The sequence below is a fragment of the Lampetra fluviatilis genome, chromosome 3 (genome assembly GCF_964198595.1).
Source record: "Lampetra fluviatilis chromosome 3, kcLamFluv1.1, whole genome shotgun sequence".
NCBI lineage: Eukaryota > Metazoa > Chordata > Hyperoartia > Petromyzontiformes > Petromyzontidae > Lampetra > Lampetra fluviatilis.
Window position 1 is genome coordinate 18,936,857 of NC_136277.1, and position 21,149 is coordinate 18,958,005.

General features: G+C 42.1%; 1 protein-coding gene across 3 annotated transcripts in view; it reads left to right on the top strand.

Annotated features, from left to right (window-relative positions):
* Positions 1–1,271: 1,271 nt before the first annotated feature.
* Positions 1,272–21,149, top strand: part of LOC144953815 (uncharacterized) — a 55,740-nt gene continuing 35,862 nt past the window's right edge. The window contains exons 1-6 of one of the 3 annotated variants that reach the window (XM_078884471.1): positions 1,272–1,458; positions 1,906–2,125; positions 13,952–16,341; positions 16,802–16,869; positions 18,754–18,902; positions 19,984–20,010. In XM_078884471.1, the coding sequence (XP_078740597.1) occupies positions 2,050–2,125; positions 13,952–16,341; positions 16,802–16,869; positions 18,754–18,902; positions 19,984–20,010 (2,710 nt within the window). In that variant the 5' untranslated portion in view covers positions 1,272–1,458; positions 1,906–2,049. The other 2 variants (XM_078884461.1, XM_078884477.1) reach the window with 2 other exon arrangements.

The window sequence follows — 21,149 nt, forward strand, 5'->3', positions numbered from 1 at the left end:
GATGACAATGCATATGATGTTAACGGTGAGGCAGTGACATGGTCTGCTGTGTACTGTGCTTTAGGGATGGTTGGATCAATAATAATACTTTGCCCTAACAGTCTATAAAAGGCGATGTGGGGGATCATTATTCTCGCGTATTTTGTCTATGCATGTCGAGTACATTATGTGCAAGAGTTTTATATACTTGTAATATGCACGTACGTCTATTTATGCGTGAAATTGTATATATTTGTGTTTTAGTCACGTGTTATATACTCCATCTACATGTATTAATTGTTCATGTATATTATCAACAGTGGTTCTCTGGCCCTCATCGTAAGAACGTGGAATTTCCCCATTACCAACGGAGATGATGAGCAGCCTGGTGCAAAGGAGGTGGTGGGCTCGCTCCCGATCCCAACTCCGACGCCTGTATATTTGGAGTGTGTACCCCTCTCTCCCCGTGGATGCGGGGATTTTTTCCGGGTCCTCTGTTTTTTTTCCCTCCACATTTAAAATCAACATGCATTCAAGAGTATTTGGCTGCTATACATTTCCACATGATAAGCCACTCATTTGTGGCCAGATCGATTCTGAAAAAAATTGCTGTATAGTTCAGTGGGTCTTACCTGGTAAAACATTTTTTGTTATACTTGTCTTTATAAATCTACACGTTGAAGGCCTAATGCGGTAAATGTGCAGCCCTGAAGTTGCTCGTTCACGACGCTGCTGGTGGAAGGGTGTCCACTGGAGTTCCAGAGAGCCTCCTCTACAGAGTGATGCGACCTACCGACCGACTTCACCACTGCGGAGTGGCAGCCGAGGTGAAAGCCAACAAACTAGTCCCTCCGTGCAATCGTTTCAACTGGAGATAGAATGAACCCAAAAAAACAGGCGACCTCTGGATTCCAAGATCAATAATAATGATCACACCGCGGCACAATGCAATAGGTCTCTCGAATTTGTCTCGGTAAATCGGCGCGCGTTAACAATCCCCGGTGCCATTGTCACCGGGGCATTGTCATCTTCACAGCACGAATGGGCAGTGTGGGACTGTGGGTCTCGTGCGGGCAATGGGGACTGCGTAAACCGAGCCGCAGTGTGCGCGCGGTAGTGGGCGGGGCTATTCCTTTTGTTTGCGATGCGGGGTGGTGCGAGGGGCGGGGCTATTCCTTTTGTTTGCGATGCGGGGGGGCAGGGGGGCGATGGGCGGAGTCGCCCCCCCCCTCTCTCTCTGACCCGCTCCACCCACCCCCCGTTTCTCCCCCAGTGATGCTGGCCCCGTCGTATATTTGCTCGTCGTCTCCCTCCACACATTGCGCAGTCTGGGCTGCTGTATGTTGCGCACACACAGACACAGACGACGAAGACGACTCTTGTCATATTGGTGATATTTAGATCCTTGCACAAGATCTGCCCGGCGGGGGGCGGGGGGGGGGGGGGCTGGGATACTGAAGAATTGCATTGGGCGTAGAGGTGCGTTGGGTTTTTTTGTTTGCTGTATTTGATCGTTTCTCTCTGTGGAAGCGATGTAATTGATCGGCTCTTCTGCACGCTGCTGTTGGTTGCTCCATGCGAGCGAACGGCATTGGTCGGTGTCACCTGTTGCTGCTGACTGAAGTGCATTGTCAGCATTAAAGGGGGAAGCGGAGGCTCATATCAGCCGTTCTATTCTATTGGTTGATAGGTATGAATCCGTGGACGTTACAAGCCATTCAAATAGGATTTCCCCGACAGAGTCGTGCGTATCCGTGTCTGCGCACGAGTGTTGCGTGCTGGCTGTAACGTGACCCACAGGGCCGTGACAGGTGGCAGCCCTCCTCCTCCGTCAGATTCTCTTTGGACTCCCCCCCCCCGATACCTGCCCCATAGAAGCCGAGGCTGTGGCTTTTCTCATCTGAAAGGACGTGTGTCTCTCTCCAGCAGAACCCCACTCACCGGCACCTGCCAAGAGGGCGTTGGCATTCGCCAAATTTGACTTTTTTTTTTTTCGGGGGGTTTTGCTCGGCGGCGGCATCTTGAGCCGTGGCCACCGTTCATCCGGGCAGCTTCGGGGGTTCTTCTGCCATGGGGGGCCTTCATGTGCGCTCCCGCATCCCGAATGGAGCAGCCTGGCTTCTGATGTTCGTCGTCGTCATGCTCGGTGAGTGAGGGGCCGGAGCCAAATAATGGCGAGAATGTTTTGTATTTTGTGGGGGGGCTTTTTTACATCACATGCAAAATGGTAAATACATTTTCAGCAGTAGTCTGTGGTGGGGAAGTAACGACGACGTATTCTGAGAGATTCAAAGATTCAATGGTGTGGGTTACCCTGTTGTTTTTTTAATCATATTTGTGAAAAGGCAAAATACTCGTATTTAAAAATCCTTTTTAACCTTTTCTACGATAACGTAATCAATATGATATTATCTCTGAACTCGGCTAGTTCCGTTATTTAGTTTACACCACCTCGCCGGTTATTGTAGGTGATCGCAGATGCCCATTTCGTACCAAACAACAATGATCATGCGGGTGGAGAGGTGGCGTAGTGGTACCTGGGTCATGACTGACATCAGCGGCGAGTGATTCTACCGCCCCCCAACCCCTCTCTACTTCACCAACCCTCACTGTGACCAGCACGGTGAAGCAAAGGAAAACAACCCTCCGTGACCATCACGACAGTGGGATGGCTGGGGATTTATCCAGCAAAAAGATTGACAGAGCTGTAAAAAAAAAGAATGATAATAGGCTTACATATGGATAAATTGGATGCATTTTTAATCGGACAAGCCTCGCAGACAATAGGAGTTGTAGGATCAAGGGCCAGAGATAGGAGCTTTTCACGCCACCGTATTGCCGAGTAAAATGCACCTTCATGATCCTCTTCATGCTTTGAGGCAGCCCTCAGACGCTGAGAAACATTGATTATCGGTTTTTCACATTCATCGATATGTCTTCATTAAAAAACGAAGACTGCAACGTAGGGCTCAGGATAATTAAGAGCAAAACAAAGGACACGCATGACAAATTTGGAAAATATTTGGAGATGTCTACCAGTGGGATGCAACTGGAGGATATGTGCCTGGGGCATTTATTGAAGTGAACCGGGGTCAAAATAATGATACAAAGAGGTGGACAGAGAGCTGGTTGGAGTGCTATTGGAAACCTGAACCTGGTCATGAAAAGCAATGTACCTAAAGAATAACGTAATGAGTAAACGGATACTACCTGCTATGATGCGGATCAGAAACGTGGACATTAACGAAGAACATTGAATAACATGAAGCATGGAGAGATACACACTTGGGGTTAAAACTTAAGAGATAGCAAGAGGAGCATATGGTTTAGATAACATTACTAGTTGCCTGTGTTTCGGGTGGTGGCGGGTTTTAATGACACATTAATATATTTACGCGATCTAACCCAAAAAACCTCTATTATGGATAACATACGGAGGTTAGATGCATCATCCATAATATGGATATTGGTCGCGGAAGCCTATGTGTTAAACTAGACGCATCATATTAAGCGAAGTAAAGTGGTAACGCGCATTGCGAATGAAGAAACCCACTCGAGTATACGACCACGGCAGAGATCGAGCGATGAAATAATCTCATTTAGAGGTTCTTGGTGAATTACTGTGCCAGTCATAGGACCGTACGAGATGGCAACATCTACGGGAGGCTTTCATCCGTCAGTGATTATGATAATTGAAAAGGTCTAAGTAAAACTAAATGTCCAGTGTGAAGGAATATTTATTCGGATGTACCATGTGAATAATGAGCACTAATGCCTGATGGTGGTTTGGGCTGACCAATCGCATAAGAACGGGCCATACAGTATGAAGGGTTGACACGTACACAATCAGTGACTTTGTTACTAAAATGTAACAGGGTTATATTATTAAGTCCATAATTTTGGAATTGATTACCAAGTCCGAATGATTGATATTCGCTAAAGAACACCATTTGCATTTATTGGACGTGCACATTTTTGGGCGGGCCTCCGTCCTTCATTTGGCCGTCGGTTTGTACCGCCCGGCTTTTTAGTCCGTCCCTGATGCCAAGGTGAGATTTTTAAATGGAAAATGAAAACTGAATTTGTTTTATTACATTAACCTAATATTACAATAAGTCCGTAATTTAACGGAGAGCTTCTTTGTACTATTATTGACATAAATCCTGTAATTACAACGATGAGGATGCATTAAATTCCCTCGTGCAATTAGTTTTATAATACTGATGTTGACATTTAAATTGTATTGCTAGATAGTTTGCTAGGTATCAATACAATTTCGCACCTCTGACGAGCACGGTTGGCTACGTATGGTGAGAAAGAAGTTCAACATACATACATACATTGAAAGCCTGCAGTGCATCGTGATCTGTTCACACATACACAGCAAGCTGTAGATGTGGCGCATGCCTATCAGTCAGCACTGTACAGGCTAGGGTTGGCGGATCGCTTAAATGGTGTAAATCTCTCTTCTCGTGAGTGTCGAGGTTCCATACCCTACCTGGCCAAGAGAAGGCATCGCCATCTGTTTCCATCTGTATGGAGTGTTGCCTCATCGCATGCGTGGGTTTTCTCTGGGCGCTGCGGTTTCTTCCCACTTATACAAACACTCATTAAATAGGTGAAAACATTTTAAAATTAAAACCCCAACGCAAGACCCTACTGAAAAAAAGTCAGACTCAGTGTGGCTTCCTGGATAAGTAAGTAATTAAACAGTCAGGAGATTGTATTGTTGCTTAGAATGCCGTTGTTGCCTCATATGTTCTCTTGCACACGTGGTGTCTTTATAATATAGCCGTAATGTTGATGACAAATGAATCAATAACTTTGTCGCCTAACATTTAACTACAGAGTTATAATATTTGCTAAACATTTTTAAGTTTTACCTGCTTGCAACAGTTAAGACTACTGTAGTGTCAGCATATGTTACTTAATCGGTCGTAGCATGCAATCAGGCCAGCCAGCAGTGTTGTCTATGTCAACGGCTCAAAACAAAGTGGTATCAAATAGCACAAAACGGTGCTACACTGCTGAGATCTGGCGGATCTGGATCTGTAGACCCCGATCCACTGTAATCCAGTGGTAATATGTGGCCCTGAGAAGGTATGTGAACGTAAGAGGAAAATGATGGAGGGGGAGGTCAGAGGGCAAGGGCATGACGAGAGGAACATATGTGTCTGGTCTATAGGGGGAGTGACACGGGAGGGGCAGTCGCTGCTGGGCCAAGGTGGTATTCACGTGTAAATACACGCATGTGTATATTTTATATTGTGCTGGGACCTCAGGGACAATGGTGTGGAATTCTACAGTGTTGACCCTTCTTCCCTGATGTGCAGGGAATATATGGGGAGACGTATGTATTGTACTTAGCCTCCAAACCTGAAATATCTGTCCCACATCTGACACACACTCATTCCCTGCACACACAAACAGCAACACACAAATACACACACAAATACACACATTAACAAAGCACACAAAAGCAAGTGCAGTTGGCCTGATACTCGCTCATTCTAACTACACACCCTGCCAAGGGAGCTTACTAAAATTCAGGTAGGGCTTCTAGGCGAGAGCCTGAGTGCAGCGAGTATAGGCCAGGGCATAAGCTATACATACGAACAAATGGATGAGCAAATGTGTGTCCAAGCTTCAAGCCTTGTGAGGAAATGTTTTTTTCATATAATCTGCCTATTTCAGCCAGGCTGAAGTTTGCGTGAGAGCGAACAAACTAATCAGTAAATCAACTGAATGTTATTCCCCAGTTCCAATTGTCCAATTTTCTGTCATCGTGGGACACACTATCGCTGTAAACTGCCTGATTGTCGTCTCAACGCGTCAGATTTCAGATCCAAAACAGCAATTAAATACACCAAGGCTAAAATAATTCCATCAGCAGAATCAACACAACAAATGAATAGACAATTGTTCCGCCAGCGAAACCAATAATGGGAAAAAAACGACCACAAAATTACAGCAGAAAAACAACAATGAAATCAAATAGTTGCAAGAATATTAGATAACTAATTGAACAGCTAAAGAAGCAAAGCATTGTAATAGAGTATACACAAACGTAACTAATCAAAGACGTAGTAACAGCAGACAATATAACACGTTAAATCAAGACTCGTGAAATATAGTGGACAGCATTGAAAGACAATGTAATTAAACAAAAGGGCACGGCTTTTTGTATTCAATAGAGGTCAAGGTTATAACGATTGTGCTGCCAGATGATGAATGCTATACAGTGAAGGTGTATTTAGCAAACTTCCCGCCTATGACGCCAGCCCCAACACTGAACATGGCAAATATGTGGTTTGATTTAAAAGAACGTTTTGAATTACGATTAAAATAAAATAAAAAATTCAACAAAACGTGTTTGTGTGTTACCTGCAACATTAGCTGTTGTTGTTACTCACCATTACCTGCTGTTTTGTCAATTTTAACACAAGTGTGGCAGTGTTGTGATTGGCAAAACGCAGCGTTGCATTTGTAGATTACATTGTTTTAGGCTGTTTCTTTCATTAAGTAACGTAAAGGTAAGATTGTTGCGAATAAACAAAACCCCAGCAGAGTGTTGGGTGGAGGTTTATATTATGGATTTTATAATGTTTATGAGCTTAGGCCAAAATTATATTTGTACACTTTACGTGTAAATGGCTTAGCCTTTTACTGACTAAAATTTGATCTTTTGACCACAGCATCGATTTGAAATCCCCCAACTGTTGTGACTGGCACAAACCCCATCCATTGAAGGGAGAGCGGGGAACATGATGAGCAATCATCAACGCTTATCACTAAACAAGCATTAGCATCGTTGTGGAGACGATCAGTAGCAAAATAAAAAAGCAGCCAATATGCCTCCTGCGCATCTTTGTCCCTGCACATTACACGTTGTATCAGCCACATGGCCTTCTGGTAGGGCATCATTTCAGCAGCGTTGGTTCAACACAAATCAACTCTGGCCCGGTCTCGACGTGTCTCAACAGTCAGGCTTTCTTGGACCAATACTGCTGAGCTGCCAAATGTTTATTTGCAACGGACCCATTCTGATCAATAACTCACCGCACTCCAGACACATGTCCGGAGATAATCAATGTGAGGCAGCATTCGCAAAGCTAAGGTGGGGAAAGGGTGGCAAAGAGTTGATGTCTTCGCAAGCGCGCGCGTGTGTGTGTGTGGTCCCTTGATCAACCCTCATCAGCCAGCATCAGCGGCACCCACTTCGTAGCAGATATTTCCACAGATTCACGCACATATGCGTACACATCAAGACAAAATGTGTACTTTGAAATACATACAACAACTCTAAATCTCAAATCACGCGACCACATCCCGTGAGGCACAACGCTTTACACTATATCACACACATTACCCGGCAACGCTACCTCGTGGAGAAAGTTATCCTGGATAAGCCACTTTCCTGTATCACATGCTACATCCATTCCATTGTCTGTGATTAACAAGGTGACATTCACAGATAAAAGAAGTATATTTTTTTGTGAACAATACGATGAAAACTGACGTGCGAAAATGTGTGTGCATTATTTTTAGTCATTAATATTTTGTTGTTTATTTGCATTTATTAAATAATTATAGTAGTAATACTTTAGGACACATAGAGTTCATTGTCAGATGAAGGCCTACCCACTCTATGTTGGTCATGGAGGTTTTTTGACTATACTTCACCGTACTGGTGAGTTCAGGTTGGTGAAAGGGGCTCAGAATCAGTGTTTATATCTTTTGCCACTGATATTAGCCATGACCACGAATTGAACTCAGATTATTGAATTCAAAGCACAGTCCACGAACCACTGAACCACCAATCCACCCCATGCATGTATTACTTGGTTATTTGTTATATTTAATACTGTATCCTGCGAATGTGTGCGAGGGATAACCTGCTGTGAGAATTCACAACCTTTTGATGTTGTTATACAATCCAGATTTGGATAAGGCTGACCGCAGGTAAGATCTAGATTTGACCTGGATTTAGCTCTGATGGAAACGTCACATTATAGTTCGATGATATGTAATATGTAATTGAAATGTTTGTATGTGTGACATAGGAAAATGACCATTACTCTATATGGTAATTAAAACATTATTATTGTTACATTATTTGTAAAACAAAAAGTCATTGTCACCATAGGTCAAGCAGCATTTTGCAGTGATGTCTCCATGAGTGACACAGAACCAGTGGGGAAGTCCACATTCCTACTATGGGACCAGTCTCTCCATATGATAACGACTGTTAACAACAATTGTACTCATCTTCTTGGTTCTTTCGGCAAAGTCACGTAGAAGGGAAGTAATAAAATAATAAAAATAAAACATAACAAATTAATTCTCACGACGTTTCGGCCACAACGCAAGCAGCCGTCTTCAGGTAGAAAACAGGTCTGTCGAGAAGGCAGACTCTGCCTTCTCGACAGACCTGAAACAATTGTACTGTATCCCTTGTATTGATCCCAGAGGCATAACAGACTCAGTGGAATTTTTACTCAAACACTTGCATATTCTCATTCTTGAAATTCTGTATATTTAGAGAGGAAGTCTAAGATTTATTTTACGTATGTTTTATACTTCCTGATTAGAAAAAAAGTCATTTTGACAAGCAGACACGTTTCATTGAAACATTGGTAGAACACCGTTTCCAGCCTGTCACTCTTTGTGCATCATCATGGTCATCACGATCCATGGGCAGATAGCCCATTAGGTGTCCACTGCACATTTAGTCATTTGTTTACACTTTGCTTTGTCTTGTGCCAATATGTCCAAGTAGTGCATATCTTTCTGGCACCAATCTATTGTCGTCACGTCAATCTCTTTGTGCTTAAAAAAAATGTATATTCTATGCCCACTGCATAAACATTAGTAATGAGCCCATGATATATGATATTTCCAATCCTATGTTAAACTGAGCCCACACCCTGTATCTTGGTAATTAATTTCTATACTTCAAGCATGTCTTTTTCCTTAAACATATCAGCAGCAAAACCCCACACTCTTAAAGGATTGCCACATTTTTGCCATTTTACTTCTGTTTAAATGTATTCTATGTTCTCCAGCTCGTCAGTAATTTCTGCCATTTTTAAACACATTCCTGCAGAAGAAGCTGGTAGGAACGTTGGGTTGCTCGGTCAATGGCCAGGGTCAACGGCGGCGTGGTGTATTCCGCAAAAATGCCTGGCTGTGAGGGCGGGCACAAGCCGGCGTGAGCAGGTTAAACGTTGAGTTTTATAAGGGCACCACGGGGTGACCAGCCCTTCCCCACCCAGCCCCACCCCACCCCTCCCACCCCCCACCCAGCCCCACCCTCCCCACCCAGCCCCTCCCCACCCAGCCCCTTCCCACCCTCCCCTCCCCACCCAGCCCCTCCCTCCTCACCCAGCCCCTCCCTGCACGACGGACGGACGGACACAATAATCCCCTGTGGGCTGGTGTAACCCGGAGGTTCCAACCAGTATAACGTGTGTTCTCTCAACAATTATCAGCGATTATAATGGATATTGTAGCTCCTTGTTCAGTTTCTTGCTAAATCAGTTGCACCGCATCCACGAAACGTTGTTCTTCTCCGAAAATCCTGTAGCACTGCTATCCCGTATAGGTATTGAACTTGTACGTTGTGAACGATCACCACTAAGCAGAGGCGTAGCTAGGGGGGGGGGGCAGGGGGGTACATATGTCCCCGGGCGCCAAGGTAAAGGGGTGCCAAAATGAGGCTTACAACGTGACATAACTTATTGCGGCGGGCGCGGCAGCCTGAAACTAGTGCACAAATCTACACCTCAACCTAAAAGTTTATATATCCCGCCACACACAGCCTACATGTCATGTAATTACATTTTGGTACGCGGAAAATTTGAATGCGGATGAGGATAAAAATGTTGGAAACTTTCTCGCGCTGATCAAACTCGTTGCTCAGTATGACCCATTGTTAGCAAAAGACGTACAGCACGCAGGAGAAAATCCGGGATCAGTTTCTTATTTGTCACCGGAAATCCAGAATGAATTTATCCACATACTTGCGTCGACTGTAAAGAACCAATTGTTGAGTGATATCAGGAAAAACAAGTACTACGGTATCTTACTTGACTCAACTCCTAATCAAGGACATCGGGAACAGCTTTCTCAGGTCATAAAATTTGTGGATGTGGATTTTCAAACTAAAAAAGTAACTATCAAAGAATCATTTTTAGGTTATATCGAGATACATGCAAAAGATGCAGCAAGCCTAGAAAGAGTCATCGTCGAGAGACTGAAATCTGACAACATACCTCTAGCCGACTGTCGGGCACAATGTTATGACAATGCTGCTGTGATGACTGGGCATATATCCGGCCTTCAACAACGAATATGTGACAAAAATCACAGAGCATTGTTTGTCAACTGTGACAACCACAGCTTAAACTTAGCAGGAGTACACTCAGCTAAACAGGATCCACTTGTCGTCACATTTTTTGGAACAGTTGAAAGTATATATTTGTTTCTCTCTCGTTCAACAATTCGTTGGGAAGAGTTAAAAAAATGCTGTGCCCATCACAGTAAAGCAGGAGGCTGAAACACGCTGGAGTGCACGATCAGAAGCTGTTAAAGCTATCTATGAAGGACTGGATGAACTAGTAGGGCTGCTAGACAAATTATCGGAGGACGTAACTATGACGCCTGAAACCAGAAGTGATGCAGAACAGTTACAGGTGTAACTCACTACACAGCTATGCGTATTACATTTTAACTTCATAGTTTTATTACATTTCTGGAATGTCATTCTTGGAAAAATTGATCGTGTTCAAAAGCGCTTACAGGATCCTACTATGAATTTCAAGGAAGCAGCAACTGATCTTGAATCTTTGGAGCATGAATTTGTCAAGCTTCGTGATGATTTGAGCCAAGTTGCTGTAGAAAACGCCAAAACAAGATGCACAGCCTGGGGGATCGATGTGGACAGAAGAATTAGGCGACGTCAGAAGATGCCAGGAGAACTGGCAAGAGATGCAGGACTTTCAGCAGAAGATGAAATTGTGCGCGTTATGATGAGCGTATTTTATCGAGTTCAACAGGAGATGTCAACACGGTTTTTACGACTAAAAGACCTGAACACAAAATTTGGATTTCTGCTGGACGTCAAAACTCTTCTATCCGACACAGATGTCGATGCAATTCGTCGAAATTGCACAGATTTTGGAAATTTCTATGACACCGACATCAATGGCCACGAACTTTTCACAGAAATTGGAGATTCCAAAATGCTGCTCAGTAACCGGAATGAAGTTCTACAAGAAACTCCTTTGGATCTTCTTGGTTTTATTGTGTTTTATGGAGACGACGTATTTCCGAATTTGCGAATTTCACTGCAAATTGTATTAACAATAGCAGTTTCAATTGCAAGTTGTGAGCGGTCGTTCAGCAAATTGAAACTTATTTTGTCGTATTTGCGTGCTTCAATGGGACAAGATCGTCTCAGCGATCTTGCTCTTCTTAGCGTTGAAAGAGAAACATTAGAAAACACAGATTTTGATTACGTGATTGACTAGTTTGCGACAGTGAAATCAATAAAAATGTATCTTTTGTAGACTATGTCAACCAGTCTACGACAGTGACTGAGTGAGCCATGTAATATAATTTCTATAAATTTGCTTCTTTAAATACAATGTTTCATTACAATTTAAATTGTTATTCCTTATTCGATGTAATAGGAAAATGTGAATAAACGGTGGGGGGGGGGCGCCAATTTTATAGTTCGTCCCCGGGCGCAAAATATCCTAGCTATGCCTCTGCCACTAAGTCTGTTAACAATATAAAATTACATTTTGCCGTCCCCATTTTTGTTTTAAAGTTCATCCACTTGCTACTGTGAATAAAGTCATCAGTTCTGTCAAACCAAATCGTGTTTAATTTTCCTAATCTTATTTATGGCTCGTCCAGTTTGAACGCAATGATTTTTCTTCCCTAATTTTCTGCACTTCTGCCACCTGCCACTCCACCAACCACAGGTATTTTAATCATCCCCACAGTGTCCCTGGTTCTGATGATCACTTTATATATGGTCAGCAGAAGCTGTAAACCTTTCCCCAATGTATACCTGAAATGCAGTTGCACTTGTGGAATCTTAAACATGTAAAAAATGTCCTTATTTACATCCCAGTATCACTTTTAATAGGGGTTGAGCTATCGCTCATAGAAAGAGGCTACAAGAGTGAGATTCCTGGCCATGGCATAACAACTCCCACAACTAACACAGAGTTGGGAGACTTTCATCCAGCAGTGGATTGACAAAGGGTTATAATATTAATCCCAATTAATTCACACTCTCTGGATCGAAGTACATGGGATTGTCAATACCCTTGCACTGGTGCATACGCCGACAGATTTCGCGATCAGACTGTGACCAATAGTGCATAAGTGAGAATACTTGGGATCTATAGATGCGCGATATGAATAGACAAAACTTTTCCCCGAGTAAGTCTGCGATTACGTTTTGCTATTTTTAAGTTGCTTTATAATGATAATTAATTACATTTATGAAGCGCCTTCCTACAAACTACTCAAGGTGCTGTACATCACGCAAATAAATACATGAAAAATTAAGAAGTATAGGCGTTGCATTATACCCAACACTATGTAAATACACAGTACACAGGATGGTGACATGACCTAGTGGTAATGCGTTCGTTGTAGAGGTTCGTGGTTCGAATCCAGTGGTCGTCCTGATTAATACTGCAGGTGTGTTAACCATACAAACATTGGCCGTCTGCTTCACAGTGGACATTAAAGATCCTGTAATGTCATTCGCAAAGAGTATGCCATTGTGTGTGCTGGAGACAAGGTACAAATTTGCCAAATGTGAAAAAAATGCAGTTTACTAAATTGGAATATACATATAAATTATCGGCCCTACTGTGAAAACTTGGCAGGATCCTCCTGAAAAAGAGTCATGAGACTCAGTGAGGTTGGCTTTCCTGGGTTAACAAAAGTTAATTAATATAATTACAGTATGCACATTACCGTGTCCTCTACGATCTCCACATTTATATTTGTTGCTGACACCTGGGATAAAGATACAGAAACCTCTCACCTAACCACTCCCATTAATGACACTGCCAAAATGCTAGCTGAAAACCAGCATCACCTGCATACCAAAACTCATTTTAATCTTGTATCCTTAGACCTTCTGTTTCTACGAACTATTCATGCGACCTGCTATGCGACCCATTGGTCTGCTGCCACCTTCTCACTCCGTTCCTCATCAGCGAAAGGCCTCTTTCCTTATCCTGTCAGCCCAACCACTCTCTGTGCCCTGTCAGTGTACCGCCTACACAATAAGCCTCATTGTATTCATGAAAGGGGCCATATTCTTACGATTGGCAAAAGTACTCCCTTGCATTCGTGTGAATAGCTGAAGTGTGCCTATATTTTATCATGAGGCCTCCTTTGCCAGTACCAAAATATACTAATAGGGTTTTCTCCCTTTTTTATGGCAACAAAACTGACACCTTTTGCAAGGAATCATGTTTACATTAACCACAATACTTGCAATCAAATGCAAACAAAAAACAATACTCTGATAATGTATGCATTGTCCTTGAAACTGATTGGTCCACACCAGAGACAGCTTTTCTTAAAGCCTAGTCTCATATGGTGTTCGACCAGATGACGCCAAAAGGTGCACGTGGCTATATTGTTGCCGCAGTTTAAACTTGCGCTTCAGGCCAAGTTTAAACTGGCACTTGAGGCCAAGTTCACAGTTTAAAGCTTTCTGATTACAGTGCCTATGAAGGTGCAGACGTGCCCGTATATGTGCCTGTAACTGAATATATCATCATCCCCATGTGAAAATACTTGAAAGATGTCTATATATAGCCATTATATTTTCCATCGGATGTGATATCAGCGGTCACTAAGAGATTTAAATGGTGGTTGATTAGAGATACATGGATGTCACATTAACTATAGTACTTTGTTCATCTGTTTTCAGCCAAGACGCCACGTTTAGCTGCACAGACTACAACAAGCATAAGCCACGCGACTGAGTCAAATACTGTGGAGTCTACAGCAGCGTCAAATGTGTCAACATCCATGACAGATACAAATAGTACTGCTCCTAGCGCAACTACATTTGCAACCACACCCATCCAGCAAACATCTCCTTCCAACACTGGGACAGAAACCCACCAAGTTGTAGCTACATCATCATCAAGTCTAGATCAAACAACCACATCCGTGAACGTAACATCTCATGCCACGGTTTCATCGCAGATGCTCACATCTGCTACAGGCCTCCCAGGATCAGTGAGTACAGTATCAATTGTGACTGACACCACAGCCATTTCATCTGCCACTCCACATCAGACTTCTCCAGAACCATCAGCAGTTTCACCAATTGTTACCACAGAATCGAATGGTACATCAACGATTGAAACCACCATAGCAGCCAGCCCCAATGCTACTACCGATAGAGCAACTGTGTCTACCACAACATCGCATAGCGCTGTAACTTCCACTTCGGTTAATGAAACTACCTTGACACGGAGCACTCAAGGGCCATCAGTGACCGGGCCTATTTCAGCTGTAACCCCAGAAACAAGCACGCAATATACAGCAAATGTGACTGGGTCGACCACCAGCATGCCCCTCAATACCTCTATGACACCAGAGCCACCGTTTTTATCAACAACTCCGAGTGACAACTCAACAGTCACGATGTCAATAACAACCGGCATTGTAAATCATACCTCATCGTTCGTGTCAACTGGTGGGTCTCATCTCACTACTGCATCTCAAAATAATGAGACTGAGACCAGTACCCATTCTTTAACATCATTTCAAACACCAGAGGATAACTCTACTTCCAGTCCCACAACAGAGACATCAGTAATGTCTGAAACCACAGTACTATTGAACAACACCACATCTGCTTTGAACATAAGTGCAACGACATTGCCATCACATGAGACTACCAATACTGTAACAGAGGGCACACTAAAAACAACTGTAAATGCGAGTACAGCATCATCGAACACTCCCACGCAATCAACAAATGCAAGCACATCAACAGACTCAAACAATGCTACAAGCACTTCCTCACACACCGCCATTAATACAACTGCAATACCGGATACATCATCGCAACCGAGCAGTGTTACCAGCACTCCATTCGAGACCACTATGAATACAACTATGATGCCTGAGACTACGGAGCTCTTCAACAACAGCACGACTCATGTGACATCTGGAACAGTAGAATCGTCGAATAGCACCACACAGTCAACAAGCGTGAGCGCGCTAACACAGCCGATCAATGCTACGAGCGCTGCAACACCTGATACGTCATCGCAAGCAAGCAGTGTTACCAGCTCGCCCGCAGTCACATCGATGAATACAACTATGATGGCTGAGACCACGGATTCAAGGAACAACACCACATCTCACACGACCTCTGGGACAACAGACTCGTGGAACAACACCACTCCTGCCACGACGATGAGTCCATCTTCACCATCAAACTCCACTGCCAGTCAAGTAACAGGAACGACATCAAATACTACCACAATCATGTCTCAGACCACAGAATCGTGGGCCACCACCACACCTACAGTAAATATAAGTACAGCCACATCCCAATCAAATCTCACGGCAAGCACGTTGATGTCTGAGACGACAATTTCCTGGAATAATGCCACGTCTAGTATCAATGTCACCCAAGCAACAACACAACTGTCCACAAGCCACGCAGGATCTGCCTCCACCAGCCATCCAGATAATACGACGGCGTTTTCTTCAACAGAAGGGTCTTCAGTTACTTCTCCTCACAATGTGTCAACTCCAAATGTTCCGACATCTTCCACTAATGACACGTCCACTGCGGTTGCAACTCCATCTCAGGGTACGAGCACAACACATGTTTCGACAACCAGCTCTGGCATCAATGAGACTACCACTACTGCCTCACTCAGTAGCAGTACTGTGGTTCCAGTCAATTCCACCACAATGGCTGTGACCACATCTCCAGGGTCAGAAAATTCTACAGTGACAACTGCTTCAGCGACCACAGCCACAGAAACATTTCATACGGCAAGTGGCAGTGCTCCTACCTCATCTACAACAATGTCCACGAACGCCACCAGCCCTTCTACGAACGTGACCAGTTCGTCTTCCGCTACGATGTCACCTACTCTGTCAGCAGCAACTCCGAATGGAACTGCAAGCTCAGCATCAACAAATGTGCCCAGCATGTCAACACTTGCACCACCAACATTGCCGACGTTTAACCTTACATTTAAGATTACGAACGATCAATTTAACGAATCCTTAAACGACAAGACATCCAATGATTTTCAGATGTTGTCAAAAGAAATCATCAATGAGGTAATGTATTTTCTCAGTAAATTTATAACAGTAATTATGACATTTGTACATTGTGTGTATTTTGCTCTTTGAGGTGTTTTCGGGTTGCTTCAGGTGTTGTTCAGCATGATGTCTGACGTTTCGATGCACTTACTTGGAGCTTCTTCAGGAACTATTTGATTCAATTCCATACCGAACAACATGCTGCACAACCCAAAAACACATCAGAGAATTGCATAGCATTGCCACAAAAGCCTATGTAATAGCATTGTGTAGATTTTGTGCGTTCAAATAAGGATCATTCATGAATCAAGGGTCCCAAATGAAATATGTTTGTTGCAGTGTAATGTTGCATTCTTAAAAAAAAACATTTAAGACGAATCTTTTGAAATGCATTGTGCAAAGTGGACCCTACTATGAAATACACTGTATTTTCAAAAGGCCCTTTTCTGACAAAATAATGAAACGTTATGCTTTGCAGATAGGAAATATCTACAAAAGCAGCTCTTTAAAGGATTCCTACAGGAGCACGACAGTGGAGCGATTTTCGTAAGTGCATACACACATCTAACACTACACTATGTATGATTATAACAACAAAGTAAACATGTCAATAGTTTGTAATTCAGAGAATATGTTGCATATTAACATAGTTCGTACCTCCCATTAGCATAGTCGGCTATGTACGGTGCGAAATAAGTTCAACACACATGCATGCATAGTAATGTATTGATACATATTAATGCAATCCTAAAATTCCAAGCTCGTGAGCATTTAACTGAAAGATAAAAAGAGGAACGCACGAACGAGGGAACACATTTCAAGTAAGAAACAGCAAAGTGACTGTGAAGAAAAGTAATTGGGTTTTTGGGGTAGGACACACCACTAATAACAAGACTAGTGATGGAATGGCAGCTGAAGGAGGGAATGTGTCCGAGAGGACAATCCTTGTGGAGATGGAGCAATGAGAGCAGGAGTAAGATTAATCATACAGGATGGTGGCAGCATGGAGGGGCTTCATGCAGCAGGAGATGGACAGTGGCTGATGACAGTGATGATTGCTAAATTTGGAATTACAACGGAACATGTACAGCATGTCACTGTATTCAACCGGTGCTGGTTTTGGTGATACATTCACTGCCTCCAATCTCAGGTAAAAAATGTATCCCCTATAACTCTGCAAGGCTTCTTGTCAATTATTTTTCCAAATGCACAATTTGTACGAAGTTATTAACACTAAGAGGCATTTACCGTATTGTATTTGTCGTCTCCCATGATTATTTGATGGTCAAGTGTCTTATTTATCCGAGGTTCAAACGTGCGTGATGCAAGTCAGTACATACTATGAACTAGGCTCCGTGTTTCCCACATCTTTGCACAACCTCTGAAAGATATATATGTTGGTAATCGACCCTAAGCATTGTATATGGTTTATTCACACCTGTGATTGCCATTAAACACTGTAGAATTTACGGAAATATGTAATTTCTAGAATGTGTGATATTTGTAAAGTGGCTGTGAAATATGATGATTTACAGATAAGAGTAATTTTATCCTGTAATTTGCGTCAACTCCTCTTTTATACAAAACTACAATTTAACAACGATCTTTATCTATTGTATTGGATGATGGCTAACAGTAACATGTATTTTTTTAATGTCCATTTAGTTATAACATGAGAAAAACACTTTCCCATCTTTTTCTGAACAGAACATTAGCATTGACCTTAACCCATTCTATGGGTTTTTCGGTAAAGCCACGTAGATAGAAAAATAATAAAAAATATCACGACGTTTCAATCACAACACAAGCAATCAGATTCCTGCAGTCACGAAAGCTTTAAGTCAAGACCTTAACCTAGTTATCCACACTTCATATGGCTAATGTTTAAGGCAGAGTCGACCTAGGGGAGGCCCAGAACTGTTTTAGATATTCACAACTGATGCTAGCCATGGGGTGGGGGGGGAATTGAACTCAGGTTCCCGCTTTCGTAGTACAGTGCACTAACCACTGCGCCACCACTCCCCCAGCACACATATCTGTGCACGCACACCCTATCAGAAATGCTCAATTTGTACCGTACTTAGCCAACCGTGCTAATATCAGAGGCGTAATGTGGTATCTCAAACTCGAAGTCAGACAGTCCTATTTGGCTGTCTCTCTGTGCTGCTATGAATTTGGCCATTTCCAAACCTACTATAAATGTTTTCTGTTAAAAAGCATTGTTAATGCTTAATGTGGTATATTTTATTTGTGAAATGTACCTGCACACTATACCACTACCAGTGCAGTCCCTTATATATTTTCTCTACATCTGCACAGATCTTTATTGCAAAAGAAGGACCTCAATGCTCTCCTGGCTGGTTTTAGAGGGCATGAATGTGTGTATATATATACTGTATGTGTATTAATGCTTGAATGTCTTTTTTTTAGGAAAGGATCAATTGATGCAGAAACCAGGGTGGTGTTTTCCAACAACCCAGTTGTCAATAGTATGGGAGTTCTAGACACATTTAAGCACGGACTAGAAGGCGATCAGCTTGGTCGTTTCATAGTCAACCCCGATAGCATCAAAGTGATTGGTGAGAATGTTTTATTTATGTGTACACTATAGGCCTAAATGCAGCTTTTTACATGTGCAATGTTAACCACTATAGTGTATCCTGTTTTTGCAAATGCACAATTTGTCTTATATAAATATACGTTTGATATACTTTCCAATAAAACTTTTTTTTTATATATATACAATTTTTCCTTCACAAAACAAATGTGTCCCATAGTATGAACTGAACAAAAACAAACTTGTCCTTAATAGGTGGCCATTTTAAGCCACTTTACAGTTACAGTAAACATCGCAGTGTGATCCGTAGGCATGTACTGTAGTTCCAGAAGGCAACAAATATCATAACAGCATTTGACGCAGGTCTAGAGCTCTACCTGATAGAAGGATATCAGTACATGTAAGCATTGATCTGGATATATACTCATGAAGGTCTGGCAAGAATGCAGACTAAGTTAACAGAACACAGGCATCAGGTTAGAGAGAGACAAATTTAGACATTGTGTCACTTTGGTTATGAATTCTATGGAATACTTTTTGCAAGAGGTTATTGTGACTGGAAATTTCCACCCCCATTACCTTTCACCCAATTCATGAATCACATATCTGCACTGTAACAAAGTAACGAGAAGAACATCTTCTGGCCCTTGAATAGAGTTCTATGCAGAAAATGCTAATAATTTTAAAGAAAATGCACCAAGGGCAGACCTCAGTGACAGTTGCAGGATCTGGCATGAGAAAGGAAGTGATGGTGAGGTGTGGCAGCATCAGGGCTTTTGGCCATGATGATCTTTTGATTTGTATCATTACTTTGACAAACATCACAAATAAGAGTGTGAACACTGCACTTTTTTTTTTATATAAACTAACTGTGTATTTCCTATTTTACATGAACCTTATTAATTTGGTTCATCCACTGAATATTGTGTAATGTTAAATACATGTTCATGCTAAACAAACGTTTCAGTAATAGCATATTAATTTGGTTCAGGAATATTTTTCATAGCCTTGTTATCCATCGGTATTATTATTATCATTGCTATTTTTGTTATATTATGAGCCTAAAATATGCGTGTGTATGTCTGTGCTTCAAATGTCTATAGATGTAAATTCTGGGACGCAAACGACAAGTAAGTCACAAAGCACCCCCATCCATGCTTTCAATGGGTTATCACAGGCTTAACACAGAGGCTTTCCCTGATTGACATTGGTTGCCTGGGTTTCGATTCCACTTGAACCTGCCTGGGTGTCATTTCAGATGCATACACTTAGTATGCAGGAGAGACTGTGTCTTCCCAATGGCTATTCCACGTGCAATCAACACAAACAATACAAATGTTCGTGACCTCTGTAATTTTGAAAAACAAAATTGCCAATTATGCTTTTCTAAAGAAACCCTTTAATGCTACCAACTATTTTTGTCATTTAATCTTTAGACAGGCAATGCAACTTACTTACATTTTTATATCCACAAATTTTGATCAGCATTTCGTTTTTTTTACCTTTGACCATGTATTATACGAACAATTGACAATTAATGTGTATATGTAACGTTAAATATGCCCCTGTGACTTCACGCAATTTTATTACACTTGCCAGGTAACGAGTTTGTTGATTCCGTACAGCAGGATACCACTATGAAATATCCAAAATGTAGTAACATCAAAAAACATGTTCTCAATTTAAGCATCTGGTTACATTTGAAGTTTTATCTTTATTTATGGTTGTGTTTTGGTTGTTATTACAATAATCTCTTCTTTGGTTGTTCAAAAATGTGTTTCTGGCTATTTCGTTCTTCATTGGTTGATTGGCATTGGTTGTTGAGTTGTTTCCTTGATTGCTGTTTCGTGCAGTAAGTCGTTATTGTCACCTGATTGCGTGTGTGGGTTATTGAATTGCTGTTGGGTAGGATGCTGTTGAGTACGTGTATATTTTCTTCAATTGCAGTTTCATTGTTGTTATTGATTATTTTTTCAGGCGATTGTTGTGCCAGTTGTTCGATGGTAATGTTGTTTCATTATGTAGTTGTTGATTAGTTATTGTTGCTTGTTGAATTGTTGATTTGTTTTTGAATTGCTTGGCAGCGTAAAGCCCATGGTACTGTATGGTAGAGGGAGCAACACTGCGTGAATGTTTCATATCCTCTGCCTCTTTCGATTGACGTGGCTTTTTTTAACCAAAAGCCGTATCCATCACTCTTGAATCCTAATGAACGTACACATAGTACACATTGACCCATATAGTTAATATGGTTTTAGTATAGTATAAT